Below are 16708 nucleotides of genomic sequence, written 5' to 3' on the forward strand. Positions count from 1 at the left end.
GTGGATGCCCCATCCCTGGAAACATCCAAGGTCAGGTTGGACGGGGCTCAGAGCACCCTGATCTAGTTAAAGATGTCCCTGTCCAGGGCAGGGGGGTTGGACTAGATGACCTTTAGAGGTCTCTTCCAACCCAAAGTATTCTATGATTCTATGAGTGGGGGTAGCATGCCAGTGCTAAAATTAATAATATATCAATTCAATGTTATTGTTGATAATTTCAAAGGGAAAAAAAAAGGTTGGAGAAATCAGAACTACATTTCACGTTATCATAAGGTGGTATAATCTGGTAGACTCAGCTTGGTAGGGAGGATGGATTCCTTATATGTGTTTTTTTATTTTTATACTAGAAATAACAAATGCATTTTGGAATAAAATACGGTTATAAAGTTTTGAATTTCTCTTGATGTGGAGAAAAAAAGGTTCTTAGTTTAATGAGAAGGACTTCATCTGCTGTTAAAGATAATGGAGCCTGAGGCATTTAGCAGCCTTCCTGGAGAAAGGTAATACCTTGCAGGGCTGGACCTGAACTGTTTCTGCCATAAGCCAGTAATTAGCGGACACAGCACATCTTTGATAAAGATATGAATAAAGGACACTGAACTATTCCTTTTTGTTTTCCTTTTCTTTCTTTGCAGAAGAGAGATGGAGAAGGTTGTAGCTTGCTATGTGGCTTTGTCTGAGGATGTAATTTTATGGCAAACTTTTATTTTAAAGCTACACCTTTAATTTTGATCATGGATGTTTTTCTTGGCTGAGTTGTTTTTTTTTCCACTTTTTTCCCCAATACATTAGCACTAGAGAATGTCTCCTTGTTAAAATGAGATACCATGAATAGTTGCACACTGTGGGTGAGGCAAAAAGGAAGTATGAGGGTGAGCTGGAGTATTTGCAAACACTAGATATTTACTCTTCGTTACCCTATTCATTGTATAATTCGCCCAAATGATTTTATTTTAAAAAATGCTAAGAATTCATCTGATCCTTCTCATGACGCACCGTGTTCCTGCTATTTGGTTTTGTGGTTTTTTTAAACACCATGGAAGATTCCTCTCATGATGAGTCACCAAATTGTTAAGTTACCTCTTGACATTTTCAGCATTTTTGCTCTTTTGCCTGTCTGTCTATCAACCTGAGTGGGGTTTTTTGTGGGTTTTTTTGTTTGTTTGTGTGGGGTTTTTGGGTTTTGTTTGTTTGTTTTTGGTGTTTTTTTAAATTGCTCTTCCTAAAGAGGATCTGTCAGACTTTGCTGCTACCCATTTAGGTAAAAATCTGGAAATGAAGATACAGTATATGTCATTAATGGTCTAATACTATTCCCTGCTTTAGGTCACTGTAGATTGCTAATGGACAGGCAGGAAGGCAAAAGGAAAAACTGGTAAAAATGGACAGAAACTGGCAGAAATGGGCAGGACCCAAAAGATGATCGGATTTCTGTGATGGTAGATGTGGCAGTGTTTCAGTGTGGGATTAGGGAGCTCTTATGGGCACAATCATTTCAAACTCTCTGCACCTCTGGGGCTGGTCAAGCCTGTAGGAGAGGCTTGGGTAGACAAGGATCAGCCCTGGTGAGAACTCTCCAAAAATCACACTTTGTGCATTTGGCTACTGCAACTGGACACTGCTGGAGTGAAGACGACCATGGGATATCACATATAGAGACTAGAAGGTGGCCAGCACTACTTTGGTTTCCAAACCATGGTACCCAACCCAAGCTTTGTTTAACTACTCAGAATATTTTTCAGGACTGTGAAGAAATGATTTCTCATTTTTCCATGAGACTGCAGAAATCTTAAGCCTTCCACAGGTCAGTGAAGTATTTTTCTCCTTGTTTGTGGATGTTTCCTCTTGGAGATAGCAGTTGGCCCAAGAAAAATAATATTGGTCCCTCATCTGCTTAACATAAATGCATTATTAAGAAGAGATGTCTGGCCAATTGAGCTTTTCATCTTTGTCCAAAGAGATCACCCAAGAAGTGCAATTTACAGTGTGGAGACCAATGTTCTACATCATGTATTTCTTAGCTCCGAGTCAAATGCATGCCTAAAAACTGTTGTAGGAAGCAGCTGAGACCTGTGACTTTTTTCCCCTGAAAAAATGCCTTCAAGTAGTAGACTATGGAGTTGCACTCCTCACCATGGCTTACCAGGACAGTATCTTTTACTAAAACAGCATCCGTGTAACAATAATTTGCAGGATCAAATTAGCATGCAACTGTTTGTAAGGAATATTTTCTGCAGTCAGTGAGCCAATGCTTTTAGAGTTCTTGTATTTCAGGTAAATAATTTAAATGTTCCCCCCAACTCCACTCTCAAATAGCAGATTTTTCTTGCTAATGCCTTTGAAAGAGCGTGTAGGTTCTCCTGTATGACTGGTGGCGATTTGCCATTCACAATCTCAGGTGAAACTTTTCTACCCATTTCTGGTTTGACCTGTGCAACCCATCCAATACCTTTTTGAAATTTCAAGGGCTTATTAGCTAGCATGTAAATTGTGGTGCTGTTGACCTTGCACGTTTATTTTAAGCAGTGTCCATAGTTACAGAGTGAAAGATTTAAGGAAACAATGTGAAGTTGGCCACGGTTTATCTTCACTTCTTAAAATAACACAGATACCTCAGAGAGTGGTATGATCTTTAGTGACACTTTAATTCTGTTGGCACACTTTGAAACAGGCAGCTGGGGCATCACAGATAGTCTACAGTTTTGAAGCCTTGCAGATACCATCTAAATGCCAAACTTTTTGAGTAGCAAAATAATGCATTTATATATAGATTAAACACACAGTAATCAGAAGTGCCTCACGACGCATGCCAGTAATTGTGAACAGCTGCATTAGAACAATGCAGCTGTTAAAACTTCTCCATGCCCCACAATACATTTATTTGTCTGGTCCAAATATTACTCATGAGTATATCTGAATGCTTTTTTTGAGGATACAGAGAATCATTTGAGATGCGTTCATTTGAGGAAGTCAGCCCTTGATTATATTCTATCAAGGGAGTGAAAGGTATAAGCAGACTCAGACATTTAAAAAAATAATCCAACCCCATTCTCGCACAGCAAACGAACAGTATCTTGCCCTGAGGATCTTTGCTTTGGTGTCTGAAAACAAATATTGCTCTAACAAAGTTGTATACTGCTTGTGCATATGGTGTCTAATACGTTGCAGTGCTACCGCCTCACAGGCTTTAGCTGTATTTGCAAAATACACAGTGCTGCTGCAGACATATACCTAATCCTCTGTTTCAGCTTGATTACTGCTCTTTGTATGCCATGTTTGGCTGCTCATTACTTTAACGGGGAAAAAAATGCCTGGCCAAATCTTGAGCCAGTTTACAAGGGAGGAGGCGAGAATAATGAAGGGCAGGGCACTCGGATGTGTCAACATAAGCTGTCCGTCTCCATGTGTTAGGACAACTCTCTGGCCCTTTTCCATTGAGTCAGTAATCTAGGCTCTGCGAGGCATTTGTTAAAAGAAGTAATGATAAGTTTAGATATGGAAGAATTATTATTTTTTTATTTTCTCAGAACAATTGCTCCTCTCTCAGTGGGTAATAAATTATTTCTCAAATTTTGCCCACTGTTTTTATGCCAGCTATAGTCACTGAGTTAGAGCAAGCCTGGCCTGTATGGGCTGTCTGAAAAAGTCACCACGTTTGATTCGCTGAAAAAATGACACCCTTCAAGTTGTATGTACCAGCAACTTAATCCAGCAACTGGACAGGATTTTATGTGGTATTAGGGTATGAACACTCAAAAATCTCCTCCCCAAGCGATTGAACCCCAGGTTGAGAGGCATCAGCTCTTAGTGTCTTGGGTAGTATTTTTGTTAAGAAATAATAGTGTTACTCCATGCATAAAGCACATCAAATTTGTCATATGACTGAGACAATAGAGGCAGTTTAACTGATCACTTTCTCTGTGTTTTTGTTTTCTACATATTGCTTCATTTTACATTTATATACCCAGAGCTATTTGTTTTGTACTTGTTACTTTAATTTAAAAGCATTAAAAGTAGGATGATTAATTAAAGATAAAGATGAGAAAATTGAAGGTCACTTAATCATTATGCCATATCAAACCAGTAGCAAAATGGAGATGAGTCCTGAGGGTGCTCTAGCCTCTTCTAGCATGCCAGTGCATAGCTATAAAAATTATCGGTAGTAACAGCTAATGTTACTCTGTGTCTGTTGCTGAGGCATGTTTTGCGCCAGTGAGTGTTTGAGGACTGGAACATAAAGTTGAAGAAATTCTTTCACCATGATGGAAACCAGTCCTGTCATCATTGTTGTTATCATGCTGTCTAGGTCTTGTTTTTCCCTTGGGGTTTTTATTAGAGGAAGCCTTCAGCAGCCTCTGATTCAACTGTGGAAAGTTACATCATACAAAGGAGACCAAGAGCAAAGCTGTCAAGGTCTCAAACTAGGAAATACAGGGGAAGCCTGTGTTTCTGCGTGAGGAGCTTCACTTTGGAAGTCTGATGTGCTTCGTGTGCACTGTAGTTTCTTTCCTAAGGAATACAGCAGCACAGATCTGATTTTGACTGCGTTACCAATTTACAATCAGCCTGATTAAAAACTTCTTGAGGCTGACATGACTGTACTGTTTGTAGTGCTTTGGGACACCGATGAATATTTTTTTTTTCTTCCCTATAGTAGTTACATAAAGAAAAGTGTTAGTACAAAGATATCAGAAAGTCAAGAAAATGATGACTCTCTGCAAACGTTAGGCAAAACTTTCTTGCTGCTGCTTTTGAGTCTCCAGTGCTAGTGTTAAGCCAAATGTCCATTGAACTCAATAGTTTAATGAGACTGCCAGAAAGACAGTGAGCTTGAATAATAGCCATTTGACCCATGTCCAAAAGTTTTCTGATCAAAAAGTTTCTAAAACACTGTTGGTTTACTTCCCAGAACCTGAAGTAGCCTTGGGATTTGGCAGTCGCTCGGCAGTCATGCGTGAGCAGTGGTGCTTCCTGCGCTCCTGGCCAAGTCTAGATAAATGGAAAAGCTTGCATTTTGGAAAGTAGAAACATTTTTTAGAATATTGACTCTTCTTACCTGTGAATTTGAATAGTATGTGAATATATTTGGGAATGAAACTTTTGCCCCCTTTTTCAGAAAATGTGGGGGGTTGTATTAGATATATTACCTGGATTGTATGACATGCTTAATGGCATTTATTTCAATTCTTCTTTTGAAAATTGACTTAATCTTGCTCCTGTTATCCCAATGTTAAGACTGGGAAAAGAATAATTTTCACTGTTCTCTCTCTACTATGGCTTTCCTATGGCTCCAAATCTGGTACTGTACAGGTAGCTTACCTGACCCAACGACACACAAGTCCATCCTACCTCAGTCCGCTGTGTAATCTGTGTCATTTTTTCCTTCATAAACACTCATTATCTCATTGTTTGGATGCCACAAGTGATGTCACTTGTCTCTATTTACACTTTTGTTTTTCAAATACAGAATATGCTCCACACCTGTTGCTTTCCTTTGAAAAACACATCTCTCCGACAGGCACAGTTTATGATGCTAACTTGCAGGCATTCTTTCATTATAAAAGGGTATGTGATGATCTGTCAAGGGACAGTTGTCTCTAAATGGATTAAAAGAAGCTTACATGGTTTAAAAATGGGCTGTGCCCTTCATATGCTGAAAATAGTTCAAATTAGCTTGAACTGGCTAAATAGCGTGTGTTTAGTACCTATGCAGGTAACTGTTTAGTTTCTCGATTTCAGATGGTAACTTTTGCACCTCTGTGAATGTGGGATGTAAAGAATAGAAAAAAACCCAAGGTAAATATGTGAACTCACCGGTGGCGTTAGATAAACTTTTCCTAAGCATCAGCCCACAGGAAAAAATGAGACACTGTTTAAATGAAACCTGTCCTCTGCCATGCAAGATCATCTCTCAGCTGTTGAGAATCAAAACTGCAGTGACCTGACTCATCAACAAGGCTCTTCCTACCTTCCTCTAGTAAAGAGTGGAATGAGAATAAATTAATGATTGGCTGTTAGGAAAATGAATGTCTTCCTGAAAGATAATGGTAGTATCATGAAAGTGTAACAGCATAAGAAAGATGGGATTTTTGGTAATGCTGGGAAAAGCAGGCAGGTTTTCAGGTATATAGGATTTTCTAGAGGTCTGAAACAAAGATAAATACAAGTTGAGAGTCCCAGCTGCAAGTTTAACTAGATATGTATCTGTTACACCACCTAATAGAAAGATAAGTGGTAGCTGCAGAGTCAAGTGTCTATTAATAGCTGAATTCCACAGCTGCACTGTTTTTGGGGCTTTTTTTGCCCAGTTTTTGAAAAATTACTGCCTTTGAAAAATTCCAGGGTATTGTCAGTAGAAAGTCATGTCTGTGGCACAGAACCACAAAACCCCATGAGGTAATAAAAACACATATTGTGCCTGTCAAACGTTGCTCACTTACTTTCGTCTTGCCTCATAGCCGAAGTAATGTTTGCAGCATTGTGAAAAATCTCAGCAGGTTTTGTGACCATCAGATGTTTTGCATCTGTGATTGGTTGCCCACAAAAGCAGTTAATTGCTTCATTTGCTGTGAGCGTGCTGTGAATGTTATCCCCTAAGTATTTTGAGCGGAGAAGGGTAAAAGCTACTTTTTCTAAAGCTGGACTGTGGGAAGGGAAAAGTCTTTAGTTAGCTGGATCAGTCGGAGTCAGATGGGATTATTAATTTTCCTCTTCTTTCATGGTTGTTGCAAACAACAGAAGAATTACAGCACTCTGTTTTATGCACCCTTACTTAATCAGTGTTAGAGATTCCAGTATAATTGGTTCCTTGTCCACTTTATTGACTATAGGAATTAACTATTTGAGATCACTGGTGCTTTTCCATCTTTCTTGCCTAGCTCTTGCGGTAAACAAAATACTTTCCAGCTACAGCTCATACTCTGGCAGTTGCTCTTTGACTTCCCTTTCCCTTAAAGGTGTGGTAAGACCTGTTGGCCAGGCTAATTTGAGGCCTTCTAGATGTAAGGCTTAATTCAAGTAAAAGTTTTTAGATTTTTTTTTTTAGGTATCTAAAGCTATGTTAGACAGCCATGTCGAGACATAAATAGCTTTTCTCAACATGTTAGACCTACAATGCATGCTGCTAAGCCAGTGACCTTAAATATATAAACATTTACACAATACACGGAAATGATAAAGGGCAACAAAGGCGAGGACCTGTAGTGAAGTTAACAACTTCTGGCAAGTGCATGTTCATTAAATTGATCCTGTAATAATTCTGTAATGCAGTTTATAGTGCTTCAGCTCTGCTGTCCGCAGCCACTACTACCTGTGGTGATGTCCCCTTTGGGGACAGGCTGGGGGAGCCCCTCTAAACACACTTGCTGCACTGAAGACTGGTGCAAGTACGTACTGGCTGCAATGTCCCTGTGGTGGAAAGGTGCAAGGTAGTCCTTGCGGCAGCTTGCCAGCCAGGCCCTGGGCTTGTGTGCCTCGAGGGGGGATGCTTATCTCTCACTGCTGGGGTGGCGTAGGAGGGAGGGGGAAAGAGATGTCTGAGGGGCTGGGTGGGAAAGAAAACTTGCTGGTTTGGTGGTGGGTTGAGCTCAGGAGTCAGACAAATGCTTAATGGTATTTCTGACCTTAATTGGAAAGAATTAAAACCATGGTGTATCCTATTAAAAGCAACAGAGTTCATCCTTGTTAATATATTTAGCCTCATGTATCTTTAATGGTTCTGCCATGTCCCTGGCTTTTCTGGACCAGCTCCAGGCTCAGCGATTTTCCTGACAGCCACGCAGTTGCGGCAGGCTCTCCGCATGTCCATACGGTTGAGGCAACGTATGGCTCCAAACAGCACAGATGGAAATTCAGAAGTTGTAGTTTTAGGTTGCTCATATTGTTCCCATTTCATCGTAAGTCAATGAGAAGCGGGAGGTGTGAGGGAGCATCTGGGATTTGGCCAAAGACGCCTGGGCAGGGCTTCTGGGGTCTGGGTGGGTGACACCACTTCCCATGCTGGTGACCTAGTGAAGGACATGGCTCTTCTTTGCTATAGCTGCCCAACACCTTAGAAACAGAGTTTTCATCCCATTTGGTTAACTGCGCTTCCACTACATTTCTCAGTTTTTCTTGAAGCTGTGGATGGGTGAGCTGCTTTGTAGAGGAGAGGTGTGCTTAGCTCCCATAAGAAGTAAAACATAATAATCTAATGGCTCTCTAAATTGCCAGATTCTTCATCTGAGAGAAAAAAAATTGATACAAATGCTCATTCCCAAGCATGTACTTAAGGGGGTGGGGGGTGTGTGGAAATCCCAAATAAGGATATATTGGGGATTGGGGAGCTGTTTGTCATGAATTTCCAGTTAGAATAGATGTGAATGCACTTTCAAGCTTATTTGAGCTGTGTTTTAGACAAAGGAGGTAATTTAAACATTAGTCACCATATTGCGGAAAGCGCTGGAAAAAATAATTTAGTGTTTAGTGTTGAATCTTCTAAATTATAACCTAGATTTGATGACAGACTGAAGTCAGCATGAAGCTGAGCGGTTTTTTTTGAGGGCTTTGGAGGACTGACTAGGTCTGCGAGTCATTTAGACCTATGCTTTTCATTAAGATGGCTGTTTTTAAAAGGTAGCTTGCTGTGGTAGAATTAGTATCTAATAAGTACTTCTGAAGAAATTCAAATGTATAAATTCCACTTTATTAAAAGCCTGGGTATAGTTGTTTTGTCTTGTTATTTGCACTTAACTGTTATGTGGATAACGGTTACAGGCAAGACAGCTTTAGGAAAGCTTGAAGAAAAGAAAAAAAACAGTTTATAACAAGGCATAACTGACAGAAATGACCGCCATCACTGAAGGTAATGTATAAGGAGGTCTTGTATACAAGACATTAGTTTTCCTATTGCTTGTGAGTAGCCAAGCAGTGGCAAGATGGGATTCCTGCCTACCGAACTTGATCATTTAGACACGCTGAGCTACCACTTGTATATAGGCTGCTCTATAACTTTTCTAGGACAACCGGCAGTGATCTCCTGTACAGGATTGTAAGGCACCAGCCATACTTGGTGCTGGGGGTGCTTTACCTGTTTGGGCTCTGACCAGGGGAGTCATGGGCAGGTACGGACAGATGTTCCCCCTAGTCCAATGATAGTCGTACACATGGGCTCTCCAGGTTTCTAAACCTTCTCCTTCATGGGAGCAAGAAGCATGGTTTTTAAAAGTCTCTGACAGTCAGAAGGTACGTGAGATAAATTCCACAGTATTTTTTCCTTAGCTTTTTGTTTGGTTTTTGGTTTTGCTTTAATAGAATAAAATATTATCTGCCTGCACTTAAACTCTCTTTACAAATGCATTCGGTAGGGTTGCCACAGACCACAGGAATGAGACTATGAGCAGTGGTTGCCTTTGGGAGGTCTTGAAAACAACTAATCCTTTGTGGGTAGGAATACCAAAGCAGAGGGCAGCTTGTTTCTCTTCTAAAATGTCAGCACTGTTTATTTTAACACGTAATGATGAAATCCCAAACCTTACTTAAATTTAAGATGGGGGACCTACGTTTGATTTGGCCAACTATCAAATAGCCAGTAAAGCAAGAACGTAATTTTTCTTGCTTTTACCTAAGCTAGTGCTTCATCGTGATCTAGTGTGCTGGGGGAGTGCACAATATGAGGATGTAAAGGTATTATGTGGTGTATACCAAATGTAAAATACTGACATGCACATTATATTAATTCCCCCCCTTTGAACTTACTGAAAACATAGAATCTGTTGAGAGTGACTTGCAAGCTAATATTCCCAGGCTAAATGTAATGAAGTAAGGTGTTAAGTATTATCTCAAGGCAATAAATACCAATATTCTCAGCATACTCCATTAAATATACCTCATCAAAGGGCATGAAGCCCAAAAGATATAAGCTGTTTAAAAACAGCCCATTTGACTGACGAGATCCTTTTTTGGCATTTCAGGTACAAATGGAGCATCCACAGAAACTCTCTTCAATATTTTGTTAACGCTGAGACAACTGTCTCTCACAGTTTGCATCTTAACATCTGAATTATCATGAGTTTACAGCCTATATTTTTAGGATAAGAGGAGAAATAATGCATTTTTAATGTAAGAATTAGTCTGCAGAATGAGATGTTCGCACTAAGACTCCTGGAGATGTACGGTATCTGAAATGCCATTATGCATCCCATCTTCTCTCTGGTTTGAAGCTGCCATTTGCTCTCTTAAGCAGGCAGTCAGCGCTGAAGTCTGCATTGTTTGATTGCAATTAACATTCCCATGTTTGTCATAATTTGGTGTGTTCAACTAAATGAAAACTAACATAATAAACTAGAGCAAAGAGAATGACTTAAGAAATAAAATGTTCTTGACAGCCATCTGTTGGTACGTTAGCAAGTACGATGACCGGAGTATAGATTTGAAAACATTGCCATGTTTCTTAAGCAGAAAAAAAAGTAATCTCCTTTTTGCAATGCCTGCAACAGATTCCAGTTCTCATTGAGTAGTACATAGTGACAATTTTGCTACCTCTGCTTTGCCATGCATTGGGATGTGCAGAGGTTTGCAGTCTCTAGGCCACAGGTGCTTGTCCTGGCAAGATTGCTGAAGCGCCGATTTGCCGACTGGTGTTGCCTGGGGCAGTGTGTATGTTTCTACAAAACTGTGGGAAACGTAGTTGTATGTTATATTAGTGCATGTAAGGCAGCCATTTCTTGATGGTGTATAAGTTGCAACAAGAAGCAAGCTTAAGAATGTTTTTGCTTTTCTATTGTTGTGAGCCAGAGCAAGGTTGGTAAGAAATGAATTATGTCTGTGATAGAGAAAGGGCTTGGCTCTAAGGAAAAAAGAAATATATTTGGATTGTTCTTTTTTTCTGTGCTTTAAATTACATCTGCATTTGTTTTTGTTCAGATAACCCCTAGTGAAAGTCATGGCTTGTTATATATGTTAAACGTTTTCTGCTTGTCATCTTTTTGCATGACTTGGCTAATTTATGAAAAGCAAATGCATTTAGCTCTCTGCTCTGTCAACTGACTGCTCTCTAGAAATAAAATCAAGCAAACAAACAGAACTGCAGACTACAATGGCAAAACCACTAAAAGATCAGGTTTTCGGAAGGAAGATCTGACCAGTGGCTTTTCAGGGATGTAGTATCTGCTGCCAAAACCTGCATCCTGGTTGATCAGCTACAAAAAGGAGTTAATTTTGAAAACGAGAGGAGTGGGAAAAATTCCTTCCTTCCTTCTTCCTCTTAGAAAGGTTCAGTTCAGAACAACAAATACAATTCTGTGGAAAATCTTCCAGCCTTGACTTCGTTTCAGGAATGGAGGTTTTACAGCTACTTGTTGTATCTCACACTAGAGTTTATGAGCAATCCTTTAAGTTACAGAGGTACAAAACCCCCAAATACAATATCTATATTAATACTGGTATTGCGTGCTCCCCTTGTTTAGGGAGGGGCTCATAAGCGCACTTACCTTCTTGTGATTTTTCCATTGAGTTCAGCATCTGCTTTTTAAGTCACAAATGTAATCCAGTCCTTTTACTAAGGGGCAGAAGGACTGGGGATGGTGGGACTTGAAATGGAGTCCAGAGAGACGAATCTGAAACGTCTTTTGGGTTTTAGGTTCAGTGAAGCTTTAGGGATTTAATGGCTGAGGGTTTGGGCCTCTATTGTGTGGTTATATACACGGGACAGCTGAGACTTGGCCAAAAAATCCTGCTTTGCATTGAATTTAATTCCGTAACGCTAATTATTGAGATTATAGTGTTTTCATTGATGATCGGTCTTTAGAGATGATGTATCAAATTGTACTCATTGCAGAAGCATGAAATACTGTAGCTTTAGTTTTAATAATGTTTTTTCCCAGATACTAGTAATTATGGAAGGATTCTGTTATATTGCTTGTGTCTTTTTTTTTTAATGGGTGAAATACTTGGAAAGGGAATGAATAAAAGGAGAATTTAAAGAATGAATAGTTTTTGCTGGGCATGTTGCTCACAGTGAAGAGCAGACTAATTCATTTTCCTAATAAGGCTGTGCTGGAAGTTGGAATGTTTTGAATTACATTAAATCTCATGAAAGTATTCATCGGAGAGGAACGGCTTGTGGTATGTTTAGAGAGCAAATTTGATCATGTTTGGTCAAAATGAACTGTTTACACAGGCTAAATATAGCTTTTTTTTTCCTGAAAGAATAAACGACTTTGATGTAGAAGCCTGTGCAAAAACGTTGTGCACTTTCATTTTCAGTATTAGGCTGTCAGTAAGTGATGGTGGCTGCTTCTATTTTTGTTGTCTATAATAATTCGTATGAAGCTCAAAACTATAACCATTTGCCAAGGTCTTTCGTGTTAGTTGTTTATAATAAGCATTTATACCGAGCTTTTATGTCTTTGCTTTGTTTGTATGTTATTGAAAATGTTGCATAATCTAACATACTGAACTGCTAGTTTTAAATCATTCAGAAAATATCCTGCTTCAAGCCATCCTGCTTTTGTAGTAAATAGTAACAGGGCAAGTGTGTCATCTCATTTTGAAACCCTTTATCATCAGTTATTCATACATTCAACGTGACCAAACCAGCATGAAATCCTAATGTGTTTAATTGCTAGGTGGCAAGCGAAGTGCTAACAGCTAAGAAAATGTACAAGATTCTGCAGTTTAATTTTTTTTTTTTTTTTTTTTTTGCTGCAATTTGGTAGTATCTATCAAAATCCTCAGGGAAATACTCTGAAGGAAGTATTTTCTTAAATGTATGTGGTGGACATGTTTTGCTTTTCAGCTTGAAGTGTGCATTTCCTTTTGTACTGTCTTGTCTAACCACCGTGCATTTTTCACATTCAGATCTTGGTGGCTCAGTTTGCTGGGTGAGTGTTTTCTTTATATGATACGGGATAAATCACAGATTTTAGGCTGAATATGGTCTGAAGTCAACAAGGCCAAGTTAAACTGTTTGAAGTATGTCTGGGACACACAAATTTATGTCCTTGTTTCAAGTATGTTTGGGGGAAATAAAGTAATGTTGTGCTGTCTGACTCCAATGTTAAAAGAACATTGGGAACATTTCAGTTACCAAGCTTTTTTTCCACCCTCTTTTTCTTTTTGTATGATATTTTTGAAGATGAATTTTTAAGAGCATGTCTTCATCTGGAAATAGTGGTTTTATATCATTTTTGCTCAGTGTTGTATTGATGAATGCAGAGCAAATTCATCCATTGCAAACTCAAATTTGATTATTTTGTAAAAACAAAAAAAATTAAGTATGTTCCTTTTATGAGACTGGAACTTCAAAGTCCAGCATTAGCAAAGAGAAGGTTTTTTTCTCAAGCATGAAATATGGTAGTTGACTTGAATAATGAATGTCTTTCTACTTCGTACTGTTAGATCAGCTTGATAAATACACAAAACATTCCAAGTTACTTTATTAAAAAACATATACCTAAGATATGGAGTGAGATGCATGTTTCCTTCTAACTCTGGTCTTAAAAAAGAAAGAAAAGTTTCCATATGTGTTGGCATTTTTTTTTTTTCTTTCTTGTTGCCTTTGTAGCTGCAAATTGACAACTCTGCAATTAGGAGTGATTAATGGTGCACCCCAGCGCTTTGGAGGGCTGGAGGTCAGTCTTCTCACAGGCTGCACGCTCTGTGAGAAAGGGGAGAACGGACCTGTTCCTCAGAGCAGACAAAACCCTCTCTCTGTTGATGTGGACATAATGTGTGTCAGCAGCGATGCACAAATGGTGAAGGCAAAGTGCAGAAGATGGTCTTTTCATGCAGTGTTTGTTGTGGTTTTTTTTTCTCCTTTTTTTCTTCTGCCAACATAACATGTGGATTATATGCGTCTCCCTTTTTGTAAGCTAGGTACTGAACCTGCAGCAGGATTGCTGTTGCTGGAATCTGATGAGCCCTGAGGGCCAAATGGCTTTGAGGGAAGGAGTAAACATTTTGAACGTAATTAGTAAAAAACAAAAAAGGGGGGGGGGGGGAGGAAAAAAAGGAAAATAAAAAAGAAGGGAGTTGTTAAATGGACCAAGGGTGCCTAATTCAAATCTAGCTCTCCATGTTTTCCTGGTAGAAATAGAAAAGCTGGTTTATACAATAGAGGTGTTTTAAACTGTAGCCTCTGTTAGCTGATCTCCAATTAAATGAACCTTTTTGCCTCCCCAGCAAATTGTTTTGGAAATGAGAATCCAGCTTCAGTTCTTCAAAACCCTATTGAGAAGATTTGTCGGAAATTGGGGTTGTGTGATTTCAGGCAGGATATGATTGCTGGTTCTTGGATCATTAAGGGTGCCAGCTTTTCTGAGCAGCTACCAAATATAGCCAGAAATGTTTTGAAACGTGGCAGGAAGCCACTTTTCTACTGAAACAGCCTGAAAAGACTCAAGTGTATCAGCAGCAATGTTTACAGACAAAATGTTTGCTGGATTTTTTTTTTTAATTTTGTGTATGTGTATTTTTGCATATAAGTATATGCAAATCTGAAAAAAACAATCCAGTGAGATGCCTTTACCTGTAACGTTGCCAGTTCACTTTAGGTATAACAAAATCTGTCAATTCTTTATCTTCTTCATCCTTTCCATTGCGATACTTCCTTTCGTTCCCACCGCCCCACAGTCGTTTCAATGCACCCATTGTTTGGAAGAATTTTTTTTGCCATCTACTGTGGAGTTCAAGTGACATTAACCTTACCTTTGAAGACCAAAGACTGTGCAAAAAGTTTCTGTATTATTTAACTTGCTAAGTCCTTCAGAAGGATTTTTGTTGTTGTTGTTCTAAAAGGAAGCTTTCTGTTTTAAGCCTGAATAAAGGTTATGTGCTGTTTAAAGTGCAATTTATCTGACCAGAACTTTTGAGTTACGTGACAGTTTCTTATGAAAGGATGGAAGACAATAAGCAAATTGGAGCTGAAGTCTCTTAACTGGTGATATGGTGTTATGAATTTAAAAATCAAATAGTACTTGATGATAGATGCTAGAGTTCCTAACGTTGTATCTGGATAAATTCATACAGTTTGTTTTTGCCTTTTCCTTGTATTAACAATGTTGTAGGTTTAACTTGAATGCTTCTTGTTTCCTTTAGAGGAAACAAAATGAAATATTCTATATATCTGTGGGTGGATGTGGTGAGTTGGAAGAGGGAAATGCTTAAACATTAAAGAACTTGGTTTTTTATGATTATGTGTATGTTTTTCCTCTTCCAGAGTGGCTTCTGTACCAAAACCCGATCTTGTTCATGTACCAAAGGTATGTCCATCACCACAACCAAGAAATGTAGCATGTGGCGCTGTTACCCATCTGTCAAACCCTGTTGTTGATAAGCACTGTCATTCAAACTTTCCTTTCAATATAACATGCTTGATTTCCATGTGTTACATTAAGAGTATTGCAGCATTTGAATCTTTGAGTGATTTCCCCTGCCCCTAAAAAAGAATTGAGAGACCTGGCAAATGATTGTTCACAAAAAAAAAATGTGAATAAATGTTATCTTCCAACTCTTGAGACATTTTTTTAGAAAGATATAGTTGAAGTTTTTCCTCTGTCCCTAAGAGAGAAACAGTAGTACAGTTTGTTGGCAGTGGGGGCACTGAAATCTTCCTTTGTATTTGAAAGAAGCTTATCTAAATATTAGAGTTTCAGAGAACAATTCCCCTCAATTTCCTTAGAGCCCTGGGGAAGAATTTGTTCTCGAGTTCTTCTAATGTTATGTTCTCAAGCAATAGTTTCAACCCTCCCTTTTTGATAAGAAGGCTGTTTGCAAACCTGAAAATGGTTACAAGTGGCCTCTCCAGTAGACATAAATAATGCATAGTATATTACTGTTCTGCTGACCGTGATTTGAAAGGCCGCAGTTTGGGAACCACCATGTTAAAACATAGCTCCCGGGGAGGGGGGAATCACATTTTTTGGAGTGTTTTGATCTGACAAGGGTATATGAAGATGTTGGGGCACATCAATGGAGTGCAACTGGAAAAGCTCACTGAGTCCTGAAGCACTGGCCTCTAATAAATGAGCTCCAGGGCTCTGGTTCTGCTCTTAAGGACCGTATCAACAGATCAATATATACAGTGTGTGTGTACACATGCACATGCTGTTTGTGTATGGGGAATGTGCATATCTTGAATTGGGTTTGAGAGGTGGAATGTGGATTTTTATAAAAAACACTAATTTTTTCCACATGAGTTACCCAGTGGGTTTTGCAATAGAGTGGTTCTTCAGTTTGTCTTGAATTTGATTTGTGGGGTGTCTGTTTTGGATATGACGAGAGGAGTTAGCATCATGGGATTTCATATTGATCGTGCATGCTTGGATCATTCCCTTTCCTAAAACGCATGGCTTGTTTTTTTCCATACATTTCCTGGCTGCAGTCTCGGTAAAGCTTGCTTCTGTGCTTCTTGGTTTCACGCTAGATGGGTTATCTCCCCTGAGAGCAACGAAAAATACCTTCTGAGGAATGTGCATGCGTTTGGCGTGTTTTTGTGTGTTTCTTTTTTGTTTTTCATCTCGCATAGGGAGAACCTACAGAAGTAGTTAAGCCTGTGCCCATTGCCTCTGCTGTTGCACCCAAAGTCACTGCCACGGCGAGCGTGGCTTACAATAAGACACCGAGGCCGTTTGGAGCCGTAACCACCTCCAAAGTCACCTCCATCCCATCACCGTCCTCCGCCTTCACCCCAGCCCAGGCGGCGGCCCTGTCGCCTGCGGCTGGCCGCCCG

General features: G+C 39.4%; 1 protein-coding gene across 2 annotated transcripts in view; it reads left to right on the forward strand.

The window, feature by feature from the left end:
• The window catches only part of PDLIM5 (PDZ and LIM domain 5), an 86526-nt gene that overhangs the window by 61071 nt on the left and 8747 nt on the right, over positions 1 to 16708 (forward strand). For both annotated transcript variants that reach the window (XM_009273540.2, XM_009273541.2), the window contains exon 4: positions 15197 to 15239. In XM_009273540.2, the coding sequence (XP_009271815.1) occupies positions 15197 to 15239 (43 nt within the window). The remainder of the gene's footprint in view (positions 1 to 15196; positions 15240 to 16708) is intronic.

This window comes from Aptenodytes forsteri, unplaced genomic scaffold, assembly GCF_000699145.1.
Source record: "Aptenodytes forsteri isolate BGI_AS27 unplaced genomic scaffold, ASM69914v1 Scaffold93, whole genome shotgun sequence".
NCBI lineage: Eukaryota > Metazoa > Chordata > Aves > Sphenisciformes > Spheniscidae > Aptenodytes > Aptenodytes forsteri.